The following is a 17180-nucleotide window of genomic DNA, read 5'->3' as shown; positions in this document are numbered from 1 at the left end:
ATGTGGACCTAATGATGCTGTTTGATAAAAAGCTGGGGATCACCAAACTGTCTCACTTTCTCCTCGTTAGAACTTTTTATTTCCGTAGCAAATGTCCAGAAGAAGTAACGGACCGGTGTTTAGGATTTAAAGAGATCTATCGGCAGAAATGGAATACAATATTGATAATTATGTTTTCATTCGGGTATAATCACCTAAAACGAAGAATCATTGTGTTTTTCTTACCTTAGAAGGAGCTCTTCATGTGTACATAGGGAGCGAGTCCTCTTCCACAAAGCCAGCCATGTCTCTAGAGGAGCCCAGAAGGGACAAACCACTGGTTCTAGAGACGGCCTTTTGCAAGTTTCATGGCCAAAGTAGAGTCTCTCAGGTGCTTATGAAGGGGAAGGTGAGCCGAGGGGAGGTTGCAATCAGGAACCTTACTAATAGATACCGCCAAGTTCTTCACACTTCTGTTTTAAACAGTGGAAAAAAAAATCTCTTCCAGTATGTTTATCCTTTTCTATGCAGGGGACTCATTGGTGAAAAGATTTATGTCCTACACGTCCTTGTCCTCATGTCCATGTTAGATAGTGGTAAAGAGATATACACACAATGAATGAGTGATGTGTTGATGCTGAAGGTTGTTTTTGTCTGTGTCTTCAGGATAAAGAGCCTCGTGGGATTATTCCTCTGGAAAACCTCAGTATCAGAGAGGTGGATGAGCCAAGAAAACCTGTAAGGACCAAATTTAATCTTTCCCTCCACAAGCACCTTTTTCTTCTCATCACCTTTGTGCAGATATAAAAACACAGTTGTTGCGTGTTTTCTTCCTGATGTCTCTCTAGAACTGCTTTGAGCTTTTCAACCCCAATCACAAAGGTCAGGTGATCAAAGCCTGCAAGACAGAGGCGGACGGGCGGGTCGTCGAGGGCAACCACGTGGTGTACAGGATATCTGCCCCGACTCCAGAGGAGAAGGAGGAGTGGATCAAATCCATCAAGTAAGAGACGGCGTGTTAGTGTGGATCCATTTACACTGAGAGGGCACTTAGCCCAACGCCAGCCTGCTCCCATGTGGGACTTTCTCATGTCTGACCTTGACCGTGAGAAGCCAACACACACACACACGCACGCACACACACACACACACACACACACACACACACACACATAGCTGTGAGCTTAATCATGAATGCACAGACCAGCACAAGTGCACGCACACAGGCTGGTGACTAAATGTGACTCCGTTTCTCACACTTCCATGCAGATAACACTCAGAGGTGATTTCTGCTCTGCTGGATAAGCTCACTTCCCTTTGATTGGAGCTCAACAAGCAAAGAGAACCCCCCCCCCCCCTCCCCTCCCCCCCCCACCCCCACTCAGACACTGGGCCGCGCCGCACGCTGAGAAGTGTTTCGGCAGCAGTTACACTTTACATCCAAACGCTGCCTTGTTAACTTGAGCGGACGTGCTGCTGTGAATTGGACCCACTGGGTAACTGATCAGCTCGCTGGTTATCATCCACTCAGCTTCAGATTCACTGGCAAATCTGATCAATATCAGAGGAGCAAATGATATTACGCAGTCCTTCCATACTTTAATGACGTTAAAAAAAAAAAATCCACTTAGCATTGACAGATGCGTATCCGTTAAATGAAAGTGGTTATCGTTCGGTTGAGTTACTGGGATCTCGTTCGGGCGAGGCAGCTTCATGTGATTGGAAAGAGGCGAGAGGCGCTCGACCTTCAACGCGACACATTGTCTGCATTACACATTTCACATCCGTGTCGAGGCCTCAGAGGGGAAAGGAATCAGCAGTGTTGACTTTTGTTAGGTTGAAGCTGTTGCACGTGTAAAGCCTCCCCGTCGCTGTTGGAATAAAAACCAGCACAGATTGGACTCAGCAGGACGCGGCCGTGCTGCTGCAGCCGCTCTCCTGCTCGACTCCACCGATGGGGCGGCAGACTGTCCTGTGGTCAGCAAATTTCACACACACATACGAATGCAAACAGGCAGGCGCACACACACACACACACACGCACGCACGCGCGCGCGCGCACACACACACACACACACACACACGCAAACACCATCTCCACCTGACTCATGTGGGGGCTGGAAACTGCTGTTGTGGTTCTGTGAACACACTCACACACGGTGGATGGACCGTCTCAGCACGTCAGCGGCTGTGCTGCTGGGAAAGCAGGTAACTACTCGGCAGTATTCCCGTCTTCAGCGCGTGACACTGACAGCACATCAGGGGACGAAGCTTTGACTCCTCTGCAGGGAGCACGGGCCGATTCGGAGCTGCATTAACACACAGTCACAACCTGAAGCAGCTATAATCAGAGGTTGTTTTTTTGTTTTTTTATGGTGACGCAGTGTCAGATGTTTAATGTGAAAGCTGTCCGAAGTTACAAGCTCACAAAAAAAAAAAGATCACCCAGGTCTGCATTTCCCCATATCTACACTATGAAGTGTTCTAGCTTCTTTATTGGTTTGGTTTTACCCTCATAGTATTGTTTTCTGGATAGTAGAAAACTATTTCCAACAAAGATCTCTGACAGACCTACCTTACGCTGCCCGCCTCACACAATGGGAGGCAAAGTTAGCAACTACCGGATCGACATAGTGGATCAGTGGAGAGTGTATCTATGTTCCCTGGGGTTCTATGTTCCCAACATCCTGTTCCCTAGTTGAACCCGAATACTAGCCCCAACCACCCGCCCCTAACCTGAACCTTAACCCACAATAACCCCTGTCAGATTGAGTGAATACAGAGCGGAGGAATATCTTTTCCAGGTTCCCCTTGTGTGCTATGTAGAGCTGGGGAACATACGGCCCTGGTAACATAGGACTCTGGAAACAGGCCTTGGAGAACCTAGAACCTTGGGAACAGCCTTTGAGAGAATAAAACCAAAAGGATCATGGGCCTTTAATAACATCGGGGATTGGAAATTTAGGGCCCTGGAAACCTAGGATTTGGGGCACATGGACTCTGTGTGGATGCTATAACCATCAGAATGCAGTTCAGACATAAAACAGCATGTGTTTTGGGTAAGATGCAGACAGATGGTAACATCAGAAATAAAGGTCAAATTAATAACCAGAGAAAATGCAGAATAGCATCTCAAAATAGTCTCGGAAAGCGCTAGACAATAAATTTGAGCATTTTTTGCTGATGGTAAAATTGTCCTTGCTGTGGCTTCTTGGAAAGAGTCATTAATCTGTCTCTTCCTGTCCTCCTCCGCAGAGCGAGCATCAGCAGGGATCCTTTCTACGACATGCTGGCCACCAGGAAGAGGAGGATAGCCAATAAGAAATGATGACCGCCAACCATCAACTAAATCTGCGTGTGTGTGTATGTGCGTTACTGGAGGCCTCCCAATCGTTCCTTCGGGGCAGGAGGACAAGAAGCAGACACCGGTGGGACTACATGGATCATCTCTACTTCCGCCTGGAGATCGTCGGCGCCTCAATTCTGGGCTGATGTTAATGTTTTATTTAATTTGGCACAGACTTTGGATCTTGAAGTAAAACAGAGAAGCCAAGATGGATGATAATGGAGAACAGTTTGAAGAAGACAGCCATGCTTGTATTCCTGGGATCTTTTCCTGAAGTACGAGATCGCCCTCTGCTGGACACATAAGGAATTGAATCTACTGCACTACAAAACACACAGTGAGGGTTTTGAAAAGCTGAACATGCATCGCCAGAGAGCGTTCCTGTCGTCCAGACAGACTTGCCTGGCTGGCCGTCTGCCAACGACACTCCCGGATGCCATTTTATTACCTTCGCCTCCTTCGACAACTGCCAACAACAACATTTTGTAGTAGCGTGACTACAAGAAGCCTCAAGCTCACCGGTCAGCTGGTCTGACGGGCAGCCCTCAAGTTAACTATCTGTATATGCAAACCTACTGATTTACTCTAGAAAATTCATCTTAAACTCGTATACTTCATTTACAGTTTTGCCCTATTATTTCCTCTTTAAAAGAAAAAAGAAAAAAAAAGGAAACTGGTTTGAGGATAATATATTGAGTGTAATGACACCTTTTAAGTGGCCACAGTTTTAAAAAGCTATAAAGCATTGTATATTAATTCTGTGAACTGTCATCTCAAAGTATTTTATGTATTGAAGATTCACCTTTGTGATCATTTCTTTTCGGTATTTATTTTCTTATTGTTTCACAAAAAGAGGCAGCCCCCGACTTACATTATGCATGTATAGTATATAATGTACATACTGTTTCTTTTTTTTTTTTTTTTTTCCTTTGTCGTGTTCACGTAGCGTGTAAATCATAAATGGCTGTAGCCTATACCCGTTCACCTTTGTTTTAGTTTGACAGCTAACAGTTTACAATAGTGGAAGAGGGACCTTGTGCAGCTCTCCGCGGAGCAGTGAAACCTCCTCACTGCGTTATTACTGAGGATCAGACAATATATGATGTTACAGGAGTGGAAAACAAGAGAGAGTATAGTTTAAAAGTGAAACAAATAATAAGCTGGAATTTTTTTTAAAACTCCAGCTGTGTGAATGCTGACTCGACTCTGAGGATGGTTTTCCCGGACAGATCAAAACCAGCCCGCAGCTTTTCGGTTTAACCACGGTTTGATCTTCGTTTGGGGAAACTGCTCCTGAATACTTTGATGTAGAATTTGAATAAAAAATACATGCCGATCAGAAAACAGTTTGTGTGTGTCCATGTGAATTCAGCGAGAACTAACCAGGTCTTTGGTTGTTTCAAACATGGAAACGGTGTCGGGAATTAAATGAGAGTGCGCTCGGCCATCTTGCTGACCCAAATATCTATAAAAAAAAAGTGTGTTATTTAACAAACCTGAATACAGAAGAGTGCTGCCAGTTAATGGATCTACATTAGAATAGAACTAGTGGAAAGTTTGTTCAACAAGAGGCTCGATTACAATCAGTCTAATCGATATAATACAAAGGCAGACAGGAGCTTTTCTCTTTAAAAAAAAAAAAAAAAAAAAAAAAAAAAAAAAATTCCCTGGCAACTTATCAGTCTTCTCAATCAGCATCTTTCAGCATCTTTCATGCATTTCAATACAACTTGTAAACAAAGTCCGAGACCAAGAACAAATTACAATTTCTGACATTAACAAATGTATTTTAAGGCTTTTACCTCATACAATGTATAAATTCTGACATGCTCAACTAAAAGTATAACAGCAGTTTTTTTCCAACTTCTGTCTGAAGATGAAAAAAAACCAAAGCAAACCATACTAGTTACTGACTTTAGTCCAGAGAATATGGTCAAAATTACCACCATTTTTTCCCCCCATAACAAAGCAAAACAACAGAACATCTGAGAATCCTGATACAGGATTTTTACGTATAAAAATAACTGATAGTACAGTTCAAAATAAAATTCACAGTATTTTTTTATGATGCTAGAAGACACAAACTGTATTTTTCATTAAAAAGCTAAACACAAATGGTCCACAGCCATGATAACAAAGTTTTGATGCTTTTTCTTTTTGAATGTTTAAAAAAAAAAAAAAAAAAAAAGAAAAACCAGAATGACAGAAGAGAGAGGCGTGATCCAGAGGGGAAAAAAAAAAGAAAAAGCTCTGCATCTTGTGAAAAAGTTTAAAAATTACAGCGTGAATCTTAGGCTTCAAATGGAGACAAAGACAGAAACAAAAGCTGGGAAATGTTCTCAAGTCTGTCCAGGGTTAACGCGGAGGTATCGGTCAGCGACGCCGTGTTCTGTTCCCGTTGGTGAATATCTCCCTTCATTAGCTCGACCGCTCCCAGTGGGCTCAAAAAAACAAAACAAAACAAAACAAAAAACACACTAACAACATTGCAGCTCTGTAGATATGCAGACATCTTTGACTTCTTGCAGCCAACACGATGCCTAACGGTTCTGCTCGTAGGCCACACATGTTCCCTTTCGTCTCGTCCTCACTTGAAGCAGGTGGATGTCTGTTGTGGATGTTGACAAGTTTTTCCAAGTCCTGAGTTCCACTGAGCAGCAGTTGAGATGTTTAAGCGCCAGGCTTTGTTTGTGTTCATACAAGTATATATTAATATTTCTCATCATAAATGTTCAACAGGTGACACTTTGTTTTTTGTTTTTTTGTTTTTTAAACCATAATTAGGAGAATTACGGCAAATAAATCAATGCCGTAAAAAAACAAAAACAAACAAAACAAAAAAAACGATAAAAGGAAAATATTTGTGAACATTTGAAACACTTTCAGTTGTGGTAAAAATACAATATATTCCCAATGAAGAAGCACCACGTCGATACGTTGTCGATGTCATTCTTCTGCTGTTGTTAAAATGGTGTTGATGTGTCTGAAAGGAGAAAGAAGAGGACTCTTTACAACCTGTTTTTCAAAGCGATGCTCGAATGTCCACAGTCAACCCAACAGGATGTCCACTCACAGAGTCAGTGTTTCAGGCTACTGGACGATCTGTGGGAGTTGCCGTCGGCTTGGCCGTAACCGTTTCCTACAAAACAGGATCTACACTTTAAAATCGAGCAGCGAGCTTCACCTCGGCACTCTGGGGATTTCTGAGGATGACTCTGAACGTGAAAAAGATGTCGTACCTGTGTGTCCGTTGAGATGGCGATGAGTTGAAGCGTTCGACGGTGAGGTGTGATGGGACGAGGGTAGACGGTCACCGCTGGCGTCCCTGGCGTCGGTGCGGGGCCGTTTTTCAAGGGAGAAACCGTTGTCCTGTTTACCGTCCTTATTGTCAGAGTAGCGTCGCTTGCGGCTCTCCCGTTCCTCACTGCTCCTGTACTTGTGGCTGTGCTGCTCGTGATCGCTGCCCCGGTGCCTCCTCCTCTTCTTTTTTTTCTTTTTTGTTTCCGCCGCTCTGTCTGAATCCACGTCGGAGCTCCTAGGGGAGACAGAAAACGCCATGATCGTCCTCAACCCGCAAAATGAACTAACGCATCTGGCTTCATCGCCAGCTAAAGACCAAAACAAATGAACGGCTACTACTACTCTCATTATTATTCGATCAAGGCCTGTCACAATTTCTCAGAATCGAGGGTGACGTCTTCAAATATCTTGTTTTTCTCAACTTTAAGTACAAAACCACAAAACAATCAGTTCACTTTTATATATATAACAAAGAAAAGCAACAAAACCTTACATTCGAGAAACTGAAACTAGACGATGAATATAATTTTTGGTCCCTTTCACAACTTGGAAAATGACAAAATCGACCCATTATCAATTAAATTTGTCTGTCGAATGACATATTCCAAATTAAAAATGGCATATTTTAATTTAAAGATCCCTTCAAGAGATGTTGCAAGATATAAACAAAAAAGTTGGACTTTTTATACGTCTAATTTTTCCATAAAAAGTTCAAATACCTGGTTAAACGATATCTACACGTCCTCTCTCATTAAAGAATCAATAAATCTACTAGTGTGAAAATATTTTTCACAATAAAACTGGATATTAGATTTCTCCAACAATACATGAAGGCCATTCTTTCATGTGAAAAACAGATCAAGTTCCCACGTCACACTGGACCAGGAGTGGAACTAGTTGTGAGGTCACAAATCCCGCTGGCATGTACACACCTTTAAGTCAGATTTTCAGCGTTGAATAAAACAAACTGTGAAAACATCGTTCAGCATCTCGGAGCTCAAACTTCCAAACTAGCTGGCAAATTAGCTGCGAGGAGCAGGACTTCCAGTCAGCACGGAGACAAAGACAGCAACACTCACCCGCTCTCACGGTGTCTGTCTTTGTCCTTTGACTTCTTCTTTTTTTTGCTCTTTTTGTGTTTCTTAGAGCGACGGGCGTCGGAGCTGTCGTCCCTCTCCTTGCTCCGATGATCAGAAGTCCTCTTGTGATTTTGATCCTCCCTGTTTGAAGCCGATTCAAATGTGGACAGACGATCCCGTGCCGGAGAGCCCCTGGGCTTGTTTGTTTCTGGCACTCGAGCCGGCGAGGACTCTTTTGTGGGGTAGTAGTCCCTCTCCTTGCCGTTGCTCTTGTCCTTCATCACCCGGGATTCTCGACTGTCCTGCTGCCACCTCGGACGGCCGTGAGACTCCTCGCGGTGGGGGTACGCCCTCCGCTCATGGTCCACGTCCTCTCTGGATTGGTAGTGGGAGTAGCGGTAATGGTGAGAGCCCCTGACGCGATCGCGGTCCCTCGATGGATGAACAGTCTGCTCCCGGCGACGCTCAGACTCCCCGTCTCTGTGGTAACGTTTGGGAGGAGGCCCACGATCCCTGTTGGAGCGATGTTGGTAGTTATCTCTGTAGTCCCGTCGGTGCCGATGACGGTCGCCGTCACTGTCCCGCTCCTGACTTCTGTCCTTGTAGTGTCTCTCCCTTTCTCTCTCCCTATCAGAGTACAGCCTGTCCTTCTGTTTGTCTCTCTCCTTGCCAGAGTTATGTTTGTCTTTCTCCCTGTCAGAGTCCTGTCTGTCTCTCTCCCTGTCCCTGGAAGATCTTCTTTCACTGCCTCTACAACTGGGCTTGGACTGGTACTGCTCCTTAGTGTCTGTACGTCCTTCAGTCCCTGCTGATGGACCGTCGGTCTGCGGTAGATCCTTGGCTTCATCCTGACCGATGCTGACGTTCTGTGGAGCCGCAGATGCTCCACTGGTGCTTTGAGAGCAGTCTGGTTGTGTGGATAAGGCCGCAGGGTTGCCATGATGCCCAGAAGAAGGCGCAGATTCTTTAGGTGCAGCAGAATGGGTCCTTGTAGCGGTGGCTGAAGGTGGAGAGCTAGCAGCGGAGGATGCTGGATGATGAGGCGGGGGTTCGGATAGCGTTTTAGCCCTTGTGTCAGGAGTGGAGACGTGCTGGCTTTCACCCGCAGCAGGATGAATGCTCTGAGACGAACTGGCCAGGGACGAGGCAGGATTATGTACCTCTTTGCTGGAAACACAAACAAAGAAAACAAGCCCATGAGCACTGCTTTATGTCACAGCATCTATTAAGAGTGTGAAATATGTGAAGAAGAATTTGTTTTTTACTTAAATTATGATCATTCCTTTAAATTGAATTAGAGATTGGCCTTTTTAATTGCTTAATGTGGATGACAGCTGCTTTCCAGCTCAGTGCAGTAAGTTGTTCTTACTTAGGTTGACCTCGGTCGGTGCCTAATCCATTAGTAGCAACAGAAGCCACGGAGGATGAACTCCCATGATTACTGCCAGAGATCTGAGAGCACAAAACGGACATGTTTATTAATGTAGTCATCAAACTACCATTAATGATAAGCCTTTCCACATGAAAATAAGTAAGCATATCAGTTACCGAGTCCAGGGTGTTGTGCCCATTCACTTTGTGATGGCCATTATGGTGTCCATTTTGGTTGGATTTCGAGACGCCATATGTTTGTCCATTTAACCCATTGCCATTATGGTGCACTCCTGACCCTCCGTTGGTGGTTTTAGGAGATTTGTCAAAGACATCTGCCGTGCCGTTATTTCCTTTAGGCTGAGACTTGGGTAAACAGCCGTTATCCATAGTGCCACAGTTCTCCTGGTCGGACTCCTCTGAGGACTCTTGGCCGTACGGCACCAGAAATGACGCCCCGTTCCCTCCAGTGTGGTGATCCCCGTTACTGCAAGACGTGCCATTAACGTGGTTGAGTTGACGCGGAACAAAGCGAACGTCTGAGGTAGACTGTGAGCAGGATAAAGAGCTGGAAGAGGAGCTGCTGGCAGAGGACGGCTGGCTGTAAGAGGACGAGGACGAGGAGGACGAGGACGACGAGGAGGACGACGAGGAGGACGAGGAGGACGAGGACGACGGGCGGTTCTGTTTGCTTTGTCCGATGAAAAATGAAAGCTTCTGCCGTTTGTCGTGGTCTGGGATCATTGTGGGCCGGCTGATTGAGTGGGAGATGGAGGAAGAAGCCAGTCCATGGCCGGGTTTTCCCACCACACTGCTGCTGGTGCTGGGCTTGGAGTTGGTGGGATAGTCCCTCAGAGATCCATTCCCATTGACGTGGAGATTGCTCTGAGGAAACAGAAAGGACACAAAAACATGTTTTGAGTATCAAAGTCAAACACTGGCTACATACTTGAATTACTAACGTTCAGACAACTTAATTCATCCATGCTTTTGGTTAAACACTAATGTCCAAAGATTTGTCAGTACCTTGGTCATGTGAGGTGGCAGCTGAGGACCAATGAAGCCAATGTTGTTGTGGTGGACGGTGGTGTTGATGCGTGGTATCACCACCGGTCGTGGAGATGACTGACCAGAGATGCCTGGGTTATGGCTCAATTGGTTGTAGTCCCCAGTTTTTTTCACATCAGTGGACCTGATGACATGACAGAAATTATTTAGTTTTAAAATCCCTGACACTTAAAGCCTGCTTTTTCAACAAAAACAAAAACAAAAAAAAACAGTGGCAATTATTATGGCTACATTTTATTATTTAATCTTAAATATTCATGTATTGACATTTGTATTAATATAACATAGCATATAGCATATTTTCAGCATGGGGGAGGAATCCTACAATAAAACCTTCCTTTAATTACATTTCTGTTCTGTTCTATCCAAACACAAATTCTGAATCAAAGTGGTTGAATTTCTCTTTACTCACTTGATGTAGAAAAGAACGTAGGCCTGCTGGTTGAGAACAGACCTGATGTCACTGACAGACACAGAGGAGTCGTTCATCTGATACCACTGACCGTTGCTTGCCTGCAAGACACAACAAAAGAGTTGGCAGGTTTGACACAGCAGATTCAGTTTCTGGATCGGATCTGAAGTGTTAAATATATTTAAAAAAAACTGTTGAGTAAAAAATATCACTGTTCATAAATGTGTTCACGCAGATATTACAACACAATATTGTTTTGTTTTTATATTTTTTGGATGTACATATATTGCTCTGTATGTTCTCGGCCTGTTAAGACCTCTATTGAAGTGGGCTGCTGATGGAGTGTTGACACAAATGTGTGCATGTGTACTAGATGCCAGTGGTCCAGTACCTTAATATAGCAGAAGTAGTGTCCCGCATGACAGCTGAATCCAGAGTGAACCAGTACAGCGTACAGCCCGTAGACCTGGGGCTCCCCCTGGGACTGAGACATGAAGGGCTGCAGGTCCAGGTACTCTGGATATTTTACATCCTGATGACCACAAAACAGCTGATTACTTTCAAAATCATAATCAACTATGCACGTAATATTGGCAATAATTGCTTTCTATGATGTTAGAGGATATTACTGTCCACATGTGGCGCAGTACCTTTGTGATTTTGCCTCCGCTGAAGTTTGCAAACCGTTTGAGTGAGAGAGTGAGAACATTGGAGCTGCGGTGGATCGTGAATCTCTTCGAGGCTGTGACCATTTTTTTGCACCTGAGGGAAACAAACGTTCAATTAGTTAGTTGTCAAACTGATATATGAATTAAGAAAAAACAAAACAAAAAAAACCTCGGTTTTCGCCTTTGCGTCTTACTTGGTGCATTTGTAGGCATTTTCACCATCCAGCTGTTCTGGCTTGACAAACTGCTCCAGAGACTTGGAGACACTGGGAGCCGTCTGCACAGAGAGAAACATCTATTTTAAGGTCCAGTAATACTCTTAACAGCTCTGACAAAATCTTATACATTTGCAGCAATCTTGAGAAATATCAGCTACACAAGTGATAAAGACTATTGTCCAATTACCTTAATTTCCAGAGTAATATCCAGAAAAGGGTCAAATGTATCCGAGACAGCTTTGCAGTTTAAACATTTCACTGAAAAAGAAAAATCTGTGTTAAGTTTTTAGTATAGTAAAGCTGTAAAATGTAAAATCATGACATCATGCTAGAAAACATAAATCAAGAAAACAAATCAACATGAATAAATTACCTCTGGACCTTAAGTACCCGCCAAATACTTGATGGATGAAAGTGGTTGCCTGCGTTTGCCTGTCCAATCTGTCACAAAGATAGAGATGAGTACGAGACTCAACTAATCAGGGCCGTGACATGATTCTCTGGTTGTCTTATTATACCAACAAATATTTTCTGGTTACACGGATACAGAGCAAAAGACTGTCATCACTTTACAGTATTTGTGCATGAGCTACAAGTTACAAGATACTACAGCTTAAGGAGCCGGAGTGAGACGGGAGGAATTAGAGCAGGAGTGATTAGTTGAGAGGCCACCTGTTCCTACAGAATAAACATCAACGTGATACTTCAAGTTAAGTATCACTTTTAAAGAGTCCCATGAGAACCACAATAGTTCAGCCCAGTGCATCTATTAAACATACCGTGCTGGATTTTGTTAAAAATGCATGAATGAATGAATGTATGTGTACACAATGACTCTACGCTTATTTCAGCAGAACATGAATGTTTCTACGCATCTACATATTTTAGTTCAAGTGTTATTGAGATATGCATTAAAAGCAGTGATTTATGGTGCAATGCAACTTGTTTTCAGGCGATCTCCCTGATGCACATGAATACATATGCATACACAGGGAAACCAATTAAATACGCTGAGATAGAGAAAACAAATACATACATACATAGAGCAAAAATAGCTAAATGTGCTGCTCATAATGTTATAGATCTACTGACATTATCATTCAGCCTGTCAACACAGTGTAGCAGTGTGTGTATGCGTTAAGCGCACTGTGTGCAGCAGCATCTGTGGTTTCCTTTGAGCTGTACCTGATAAATAGAATCTCCCAATTCTCTTTTCACATTATTGGCATGAGGAGGATGTTGAGCAGGAGACACAAACACACACAGTCAACCATATCCAAAGCTTTTCAGAAGCCCATAAATTATGACAAAAACTCATATGAAGCAGGCAAACCGGATGAGTGAGATATTGTTTGTTTTAAAAATTTGAGGGCTACATGGTACCGGTTTTATTAATATCAATATTGTTGTTGTTATTCTCATTCTCTTATTGCATATTTAGGAACAGCAGTACAAATATGACACTATAAACAGTTGATTTTTTTTTTTTTTTTTTGGTACAACTTTGTTTTGCTTTAAATAAAAGTAACCTCTTCTTCCTGGAATTAAGTTGTTTTTTTTTTTTCAAGTAAAAGCATCCACGGTGAAAGACATTTATTTCTTTGGATTATTTTTTTTACTATGGTACTTCTTCCAGATGTGGCAGCTGCCCATAATCCTACAGACTTTAGTTAAACAACCCTTTCTGTTTTACTAATTACCAAACCAAGCTGGCATGCCTGCTGCAAGATCACTTTCTATAGTAGAGCTGTAAAGTTTCACCAAGGCACAAGAGGACACAGAGCCCTGCTGAAGTTTGCCTGGTCTGTAATCAAAAGTTATCAGTCCAATTAAAATAGTAAAAAAAAAATCTGTGTACTAGAAATATGTAATCTCAAGAACTGTGCCCTTAAAAGAGGGAGGGGAAGACATTGCACTTGCTAAAACACAGAATGTAGGATTTAAATCAAACACCATCGTCTCTGACTGTGATGATGTTATCTCTTGACCAGCTTGACCAAATTCTTCAAAATCAAAATCAAAAACCTTCTCTTGACCAAATCAAATATTAATATATTTGATAACTAAACATCTATGGATCTTGTCAGCCTAAGTAAACATTACTGTGTGTCATTAACTTATTTTAACATAAACAGTTTACGAGCAAACTTACTTGGTTCCAGGTAAGCAGGACTTTTGCATAGCATCCACTGTGTACCGCAGGAACTCATGTGCATCCTCCTGGCTTCCATAGCGGAAGTGCTTTGCAATCCCTGTGCAGAAAAAAAATAAATCAGAAAACAGGGAGATATGCGAATGCAGTAAAGGATATGACAGTTACATGAAAGTTTAAACTTCTTTAACAGCAAAATACAAACTCCCATCAGACAAGTTCCCTCCAAAATGAAAAAGGTAAATAGTCAAACAGCGCCTCCTATCCTTCATTTCAGGTACACATTTGTACAGGCAGTAGCTCACTAGTTCTACTGACATCCACCTACTTTTGAGCTCATTGAGCACACCGATGGGCTTAATGACATTCCCAGAGTTGGCAAAAACCTGAATGATGTGGTTTTGCATGGTGCACATCATACAGAACCCCGGCTCGTGGCCTGTAGCAGGGACAGATGTACAAAGCATTGATGAGTAAGACATGAATCAGGCAAGTAAGCAGCTCAGAGATATCGCCCAAATATGATAATTATTGCATGATTGCCACAAGACCTCCCGTGGTGCAAAAAAAACACGATGAAACACTAACTTACATGTTTTGGAGTGCTCCCGCGTCAGCATGTAGTTGGCTAACGGAGGGGTGTAGGTGAGACACTGCAGGGCTGAGTTGAGGAAACAAGTGTTCCCCATGTTTTGCAGACCGGCACCGATGCGGTGAACCTGTGTCCACTTCAGGATGAGCCTCTCTGGGGAGAAAAGGACCTTCTGGGGCAAGTCGATTCCATCGCCACTACTTATCACTGGATACACGGACACACAATCATTAGTCAAATTAGATTCAATACATTTGCAAGGTCCAGCACCTATAAAGGTATCTGTAATGTGCTATTTTGCTTATGTAAGTGCACACTGATACATGGAAAGGTGCATTGGGACCTTACAATAATAGCTGTCACTGTAAAAAGTTATATAATGCAATTCTGACTATTGAGTAAAACAGGACAGTTTATTATCTATTTCAGCTGAACAAGTTGGGCTGCAGGTCTTTTCTGATACTGATTTATATTAAAACACCAATTGCGTCACAAGCTCAAGTGATTGATCATGCTCTGGCTCCAAAACTGGTCTGGTTATATAACTAGATGAATGGAAGTAGAGTGGAAGCAGCAACACAACACCCACAAAAACAGTTGTGTCACACTCTTCTACAAAAACAGTAGCAGAGAGAGTTGCTCCATTAGTGCAGCTTTGTGTAAATGTACAGATAATAACTAGTAATTTGCTAGAAAGAATATAAAATACAGTCAATTTTAAAACAGGTTACAAAAAATATCAGAAACATAGTTTGTTTTGTAAAAAAAAAAAAAAAAAAAAAGGAGAAAAAGCCTAATTATCTCAAGAAAATCATGTCTGAAAGGCATTTATTTTCTACCTACTTTTGCCACAAATGCACTGTCTGAAAACACAGGTTGGGGAACTCTTCTATCTATCCATTGTTTTGTGGATAAGTGGAGGGCAAGGTTTGTACATCATGGAATATATACATGCAGTCAACAGCCTTAATAGTTTCCACTTTCAAGACACATGCATTAAAACCGCCCACCTTGCTCCTTGGGCCGCTCCACAGAGGAGGGTGTATTGTTATAGACAGCAGCTCCAGGCATCGGGCCCAGGCAGCCTCCTGGAACCTTCAGCCTTGGAGAGTCACTGGACATGGTGGGACCCACTGCCCAGCTGCTGGAACAACTGCCATCCATCCCCACGTCTCCACTGGTGAAGGAGGATCGGTTACACCCGACTGACTCGTGGTCAGACTTTTCTGAAGATCTGTCAACTATGGTCATTGTTCATAGCTGTATTCGGGCCAGAGAGACAGAAGTATACAACGTTATGTTCTGCAGACAACATGAACAAATTCCAAGGATTGGTGTTTTCTCATATCTGGATAAGTACACAATGAAAATGGAGATGGATATCATATCACCCACAGCTAGTTTGGATTACATTACAGTACACTTAGCAAACAACAACTAAATGCCACAGCCAAAATATCACGTTATCAGTTACAATTAAAGGCATTGATATATATATACATTTTCCAATTTCTCACTGCCATCCTGCTATTACATTTAACCAAACGTAAACAATAGTGAAAGCATACAATGGTGGATTGAATGATTTATTTAAGAGAAAAAAAATAATAAAGACTGTAACGAAGTTAAGAGCAAAATATTTGTAATTCAGCCTCCGCAGTAATTTCAACACTAAATCAACTTATCTCTTGGTGACACGCGAGATCACCTTTAAATCACAAACGTAAGACCCAGACGAGTTTAAAGATCGACTTTTGAATATGTTCAAATCCACAAACTAACGAGACCGAAATGTGACTGAAATGATTTAGCCGCGCAAAAGCCACAAAGTTAAAGGTTTGTAAATTCACCAACCCTAACCAGGAAAATGTCCCGGTCGGAAGCACGTTTACAGCAGCAGCTGTTCCCTCCCACCTGCTCCGACAGACCGGGCTCACATTGGCTGACGAGACGGCAGCTAGGCCCGTAACACGCACCGCCGCTAAACCTCAATGAAAACGGCGCACCGAAACCTCCGTTAACCCGCGTGTTCGACGGGAGCTCCGGTTAAAAGCGCTCCTCTCCCGTCGACCACCGAAAACACAAAGACCGACGGGCGGAGGGCGGCTCGCGAGGCCGCCGGCGCCATGGAAACGGGAAAAACGTAACGCGCAGCTAACGCGGAGTGCGGCGAGCAGGGCTCGTGCGGGAATATCGGTGCTAATGCGGCGAGCTAACTTGGCTAGCTGGCTAGCTCGGCGTGATGGACGCTGGCTGACATGGCGGAGAGAAACACAGCGAAGCGCCAGAACGTTAAAGAGTGGTTTTCTAGTTTCACTTTGATGTGTATTTAATTTATAATGTGCGGGGCCGGGGTGAGGGGACGTCTTGCTGTGTAAGAAAGGAGGGGCTCGACACCGGCGGCTGTGTGTGCTCACTGCGCCGCTGTCTCCGACATGACACAGAGAACCGGTGTAAGACTACTACAACAAAGCTCTGCGACTCAGACCTACAAAAACGTCACGACTGCACAGTTAAAGTGACCTTCGATCGTAAAAGCAACTCGGGACTCACCTGAAATCTGTTATGAATACGTTAATAGCGGTTGTAAATCCATTCCTTATTTCCAGCGGGTGTCCGGCGGTGAACAATGACGTAGCTAATTGCCCCACGGGTACATCCGGGTACCTGGGATGAAACGAGGTCTCCGATTGGTTCATTCAACCGTTTCGCTGTGAGGAACGTGTTACGGGAAGATCCGTCGCATGTAAATACCTCTGACCTTTGTGTACATGATGTACAACCCACAGTATGCGCTTTAAACCTATGCAATTATTATATAAGTGGTCCCAGCATATTTATTTGTAAAAAAACAACAACAACCGGGCCATCAAAATGACTATATTGTTATATATAGTTAAATGCCCTTTTTTTTTTTAAATACTAATTTAGGCACAGCATTTTCTCTTTTTTAAGTTCTAAAAATCCCTATGACCCATAACACAATATTTCAATC

General features: G+C 43.2%; 2 protein-coding genes across 2 annotated transcripts in view; one reads left to right on the top strand and one right to left on the bottom strand.

The window, feature by feature from the left end:
* Positions 1–4811, top strand: part of LOC138616821 (cytohesin-3-like) — a 34453-nt gene extending 29642 nt beyond the window's left edge. The window contains exons 11-13 of the mRNA XM_069691365.1: positions 646–717; positions 828–982; positions 3235–4811. Of these exons, the coding sequence (XP_069547466.1) occupies positions 646–717; positions 828–982; positions 3235–3307 (300 nt within the window). The 3' untranslated portion in view covers positions 3308–4811. The remainder of the gene's footprint in view (positions 1–645; positions 718–827; positions 983–3234) is intronic.
* A 147-nt stretch (positions 4812–4958) lies between these two features.
* usp42 (ubiquitin specific peptidase 42) lies at positions 4959–16814 on the bottom strand. Its single transcript, XM_069691364.1, has 18 exons — positions 16739–16814; positions 15196–15445; positions 14186–14392; positions 13922–14032; positions 13594–13693; positions 11815–11882; positions 11629–11699; positions 11418–11500; positions 11206–11317; positions 10947–11087; positions 10556–10656; positions 10102–10267; positions 9253–9960; positions 9074–9156; positions 7705–8871; positions 6565–6860; positions 6399–6464; positions 4959–6308 (listed from the first exon to the last, which is right to left on the bottom strand). Exons 2-17 carry the CDS (start codon positions 15434–15436, stop codon positions 6403–6405), a joined length of 3717 nt encoding a protein of 1238 aa, XP_069547465.1. The 5' UTR covers positions 15437–15445; positions 16739–16814; the 3' UTR covers positions 4959–6308; positions 6399–6402.
* Positions 16815–17180: the final 366 nt, after the last annotated feature.

The sequence above is a fragment of the Brachyistius frenatus genome, unplaced genomic scaffold, assembly GCF_029030835.1.
Source record: "Brachyistius frenatus isolate BFR_SWC_R1_liver_20210118 unplaced genomic scaffold, ASM2903083v1 Contig_11, whole genome shotgun sequence".
In the NCBI taxonomy this organism is placed as follows: Eukaryota; Metazoa; Chordata; class Actinopteri; family Embiotocidae; genus Brachyistius; species Brachyistius frenatus.
Note: the sequence above shows the minus strand (reverse complement) of the source record. Positions and strands in the feature narration are given on the sequence as shown.

What these genes read in the sequence shown, in the direction of transcription:
- usp42 (XM_069691364.1), bottom strand. Translation starts at nt 15,436, where the DNA reads ATGACCATAGTTGACAGATCTTCAGAAAAGTCTGACCACGAGTCAGTC. An exon ending in ATATTACTCTGGAAATTAAG is followed by an intron (nt 11,501 to 11,628) that starts GTAATTGGACAA and finishes CTCTCTGTGCAG; the next exon opens with ACGGCTCCCAGTGTCTCCAA. An exon ending in ACCGACCGAGGTCAACCTAA is followed by an intron (nt 8,872 to 9,073) that starts GTAAGAACAACT and finishes TTGTGTTTCCAG; the next exon opens with CAAAGAGGTACATAATCCTG.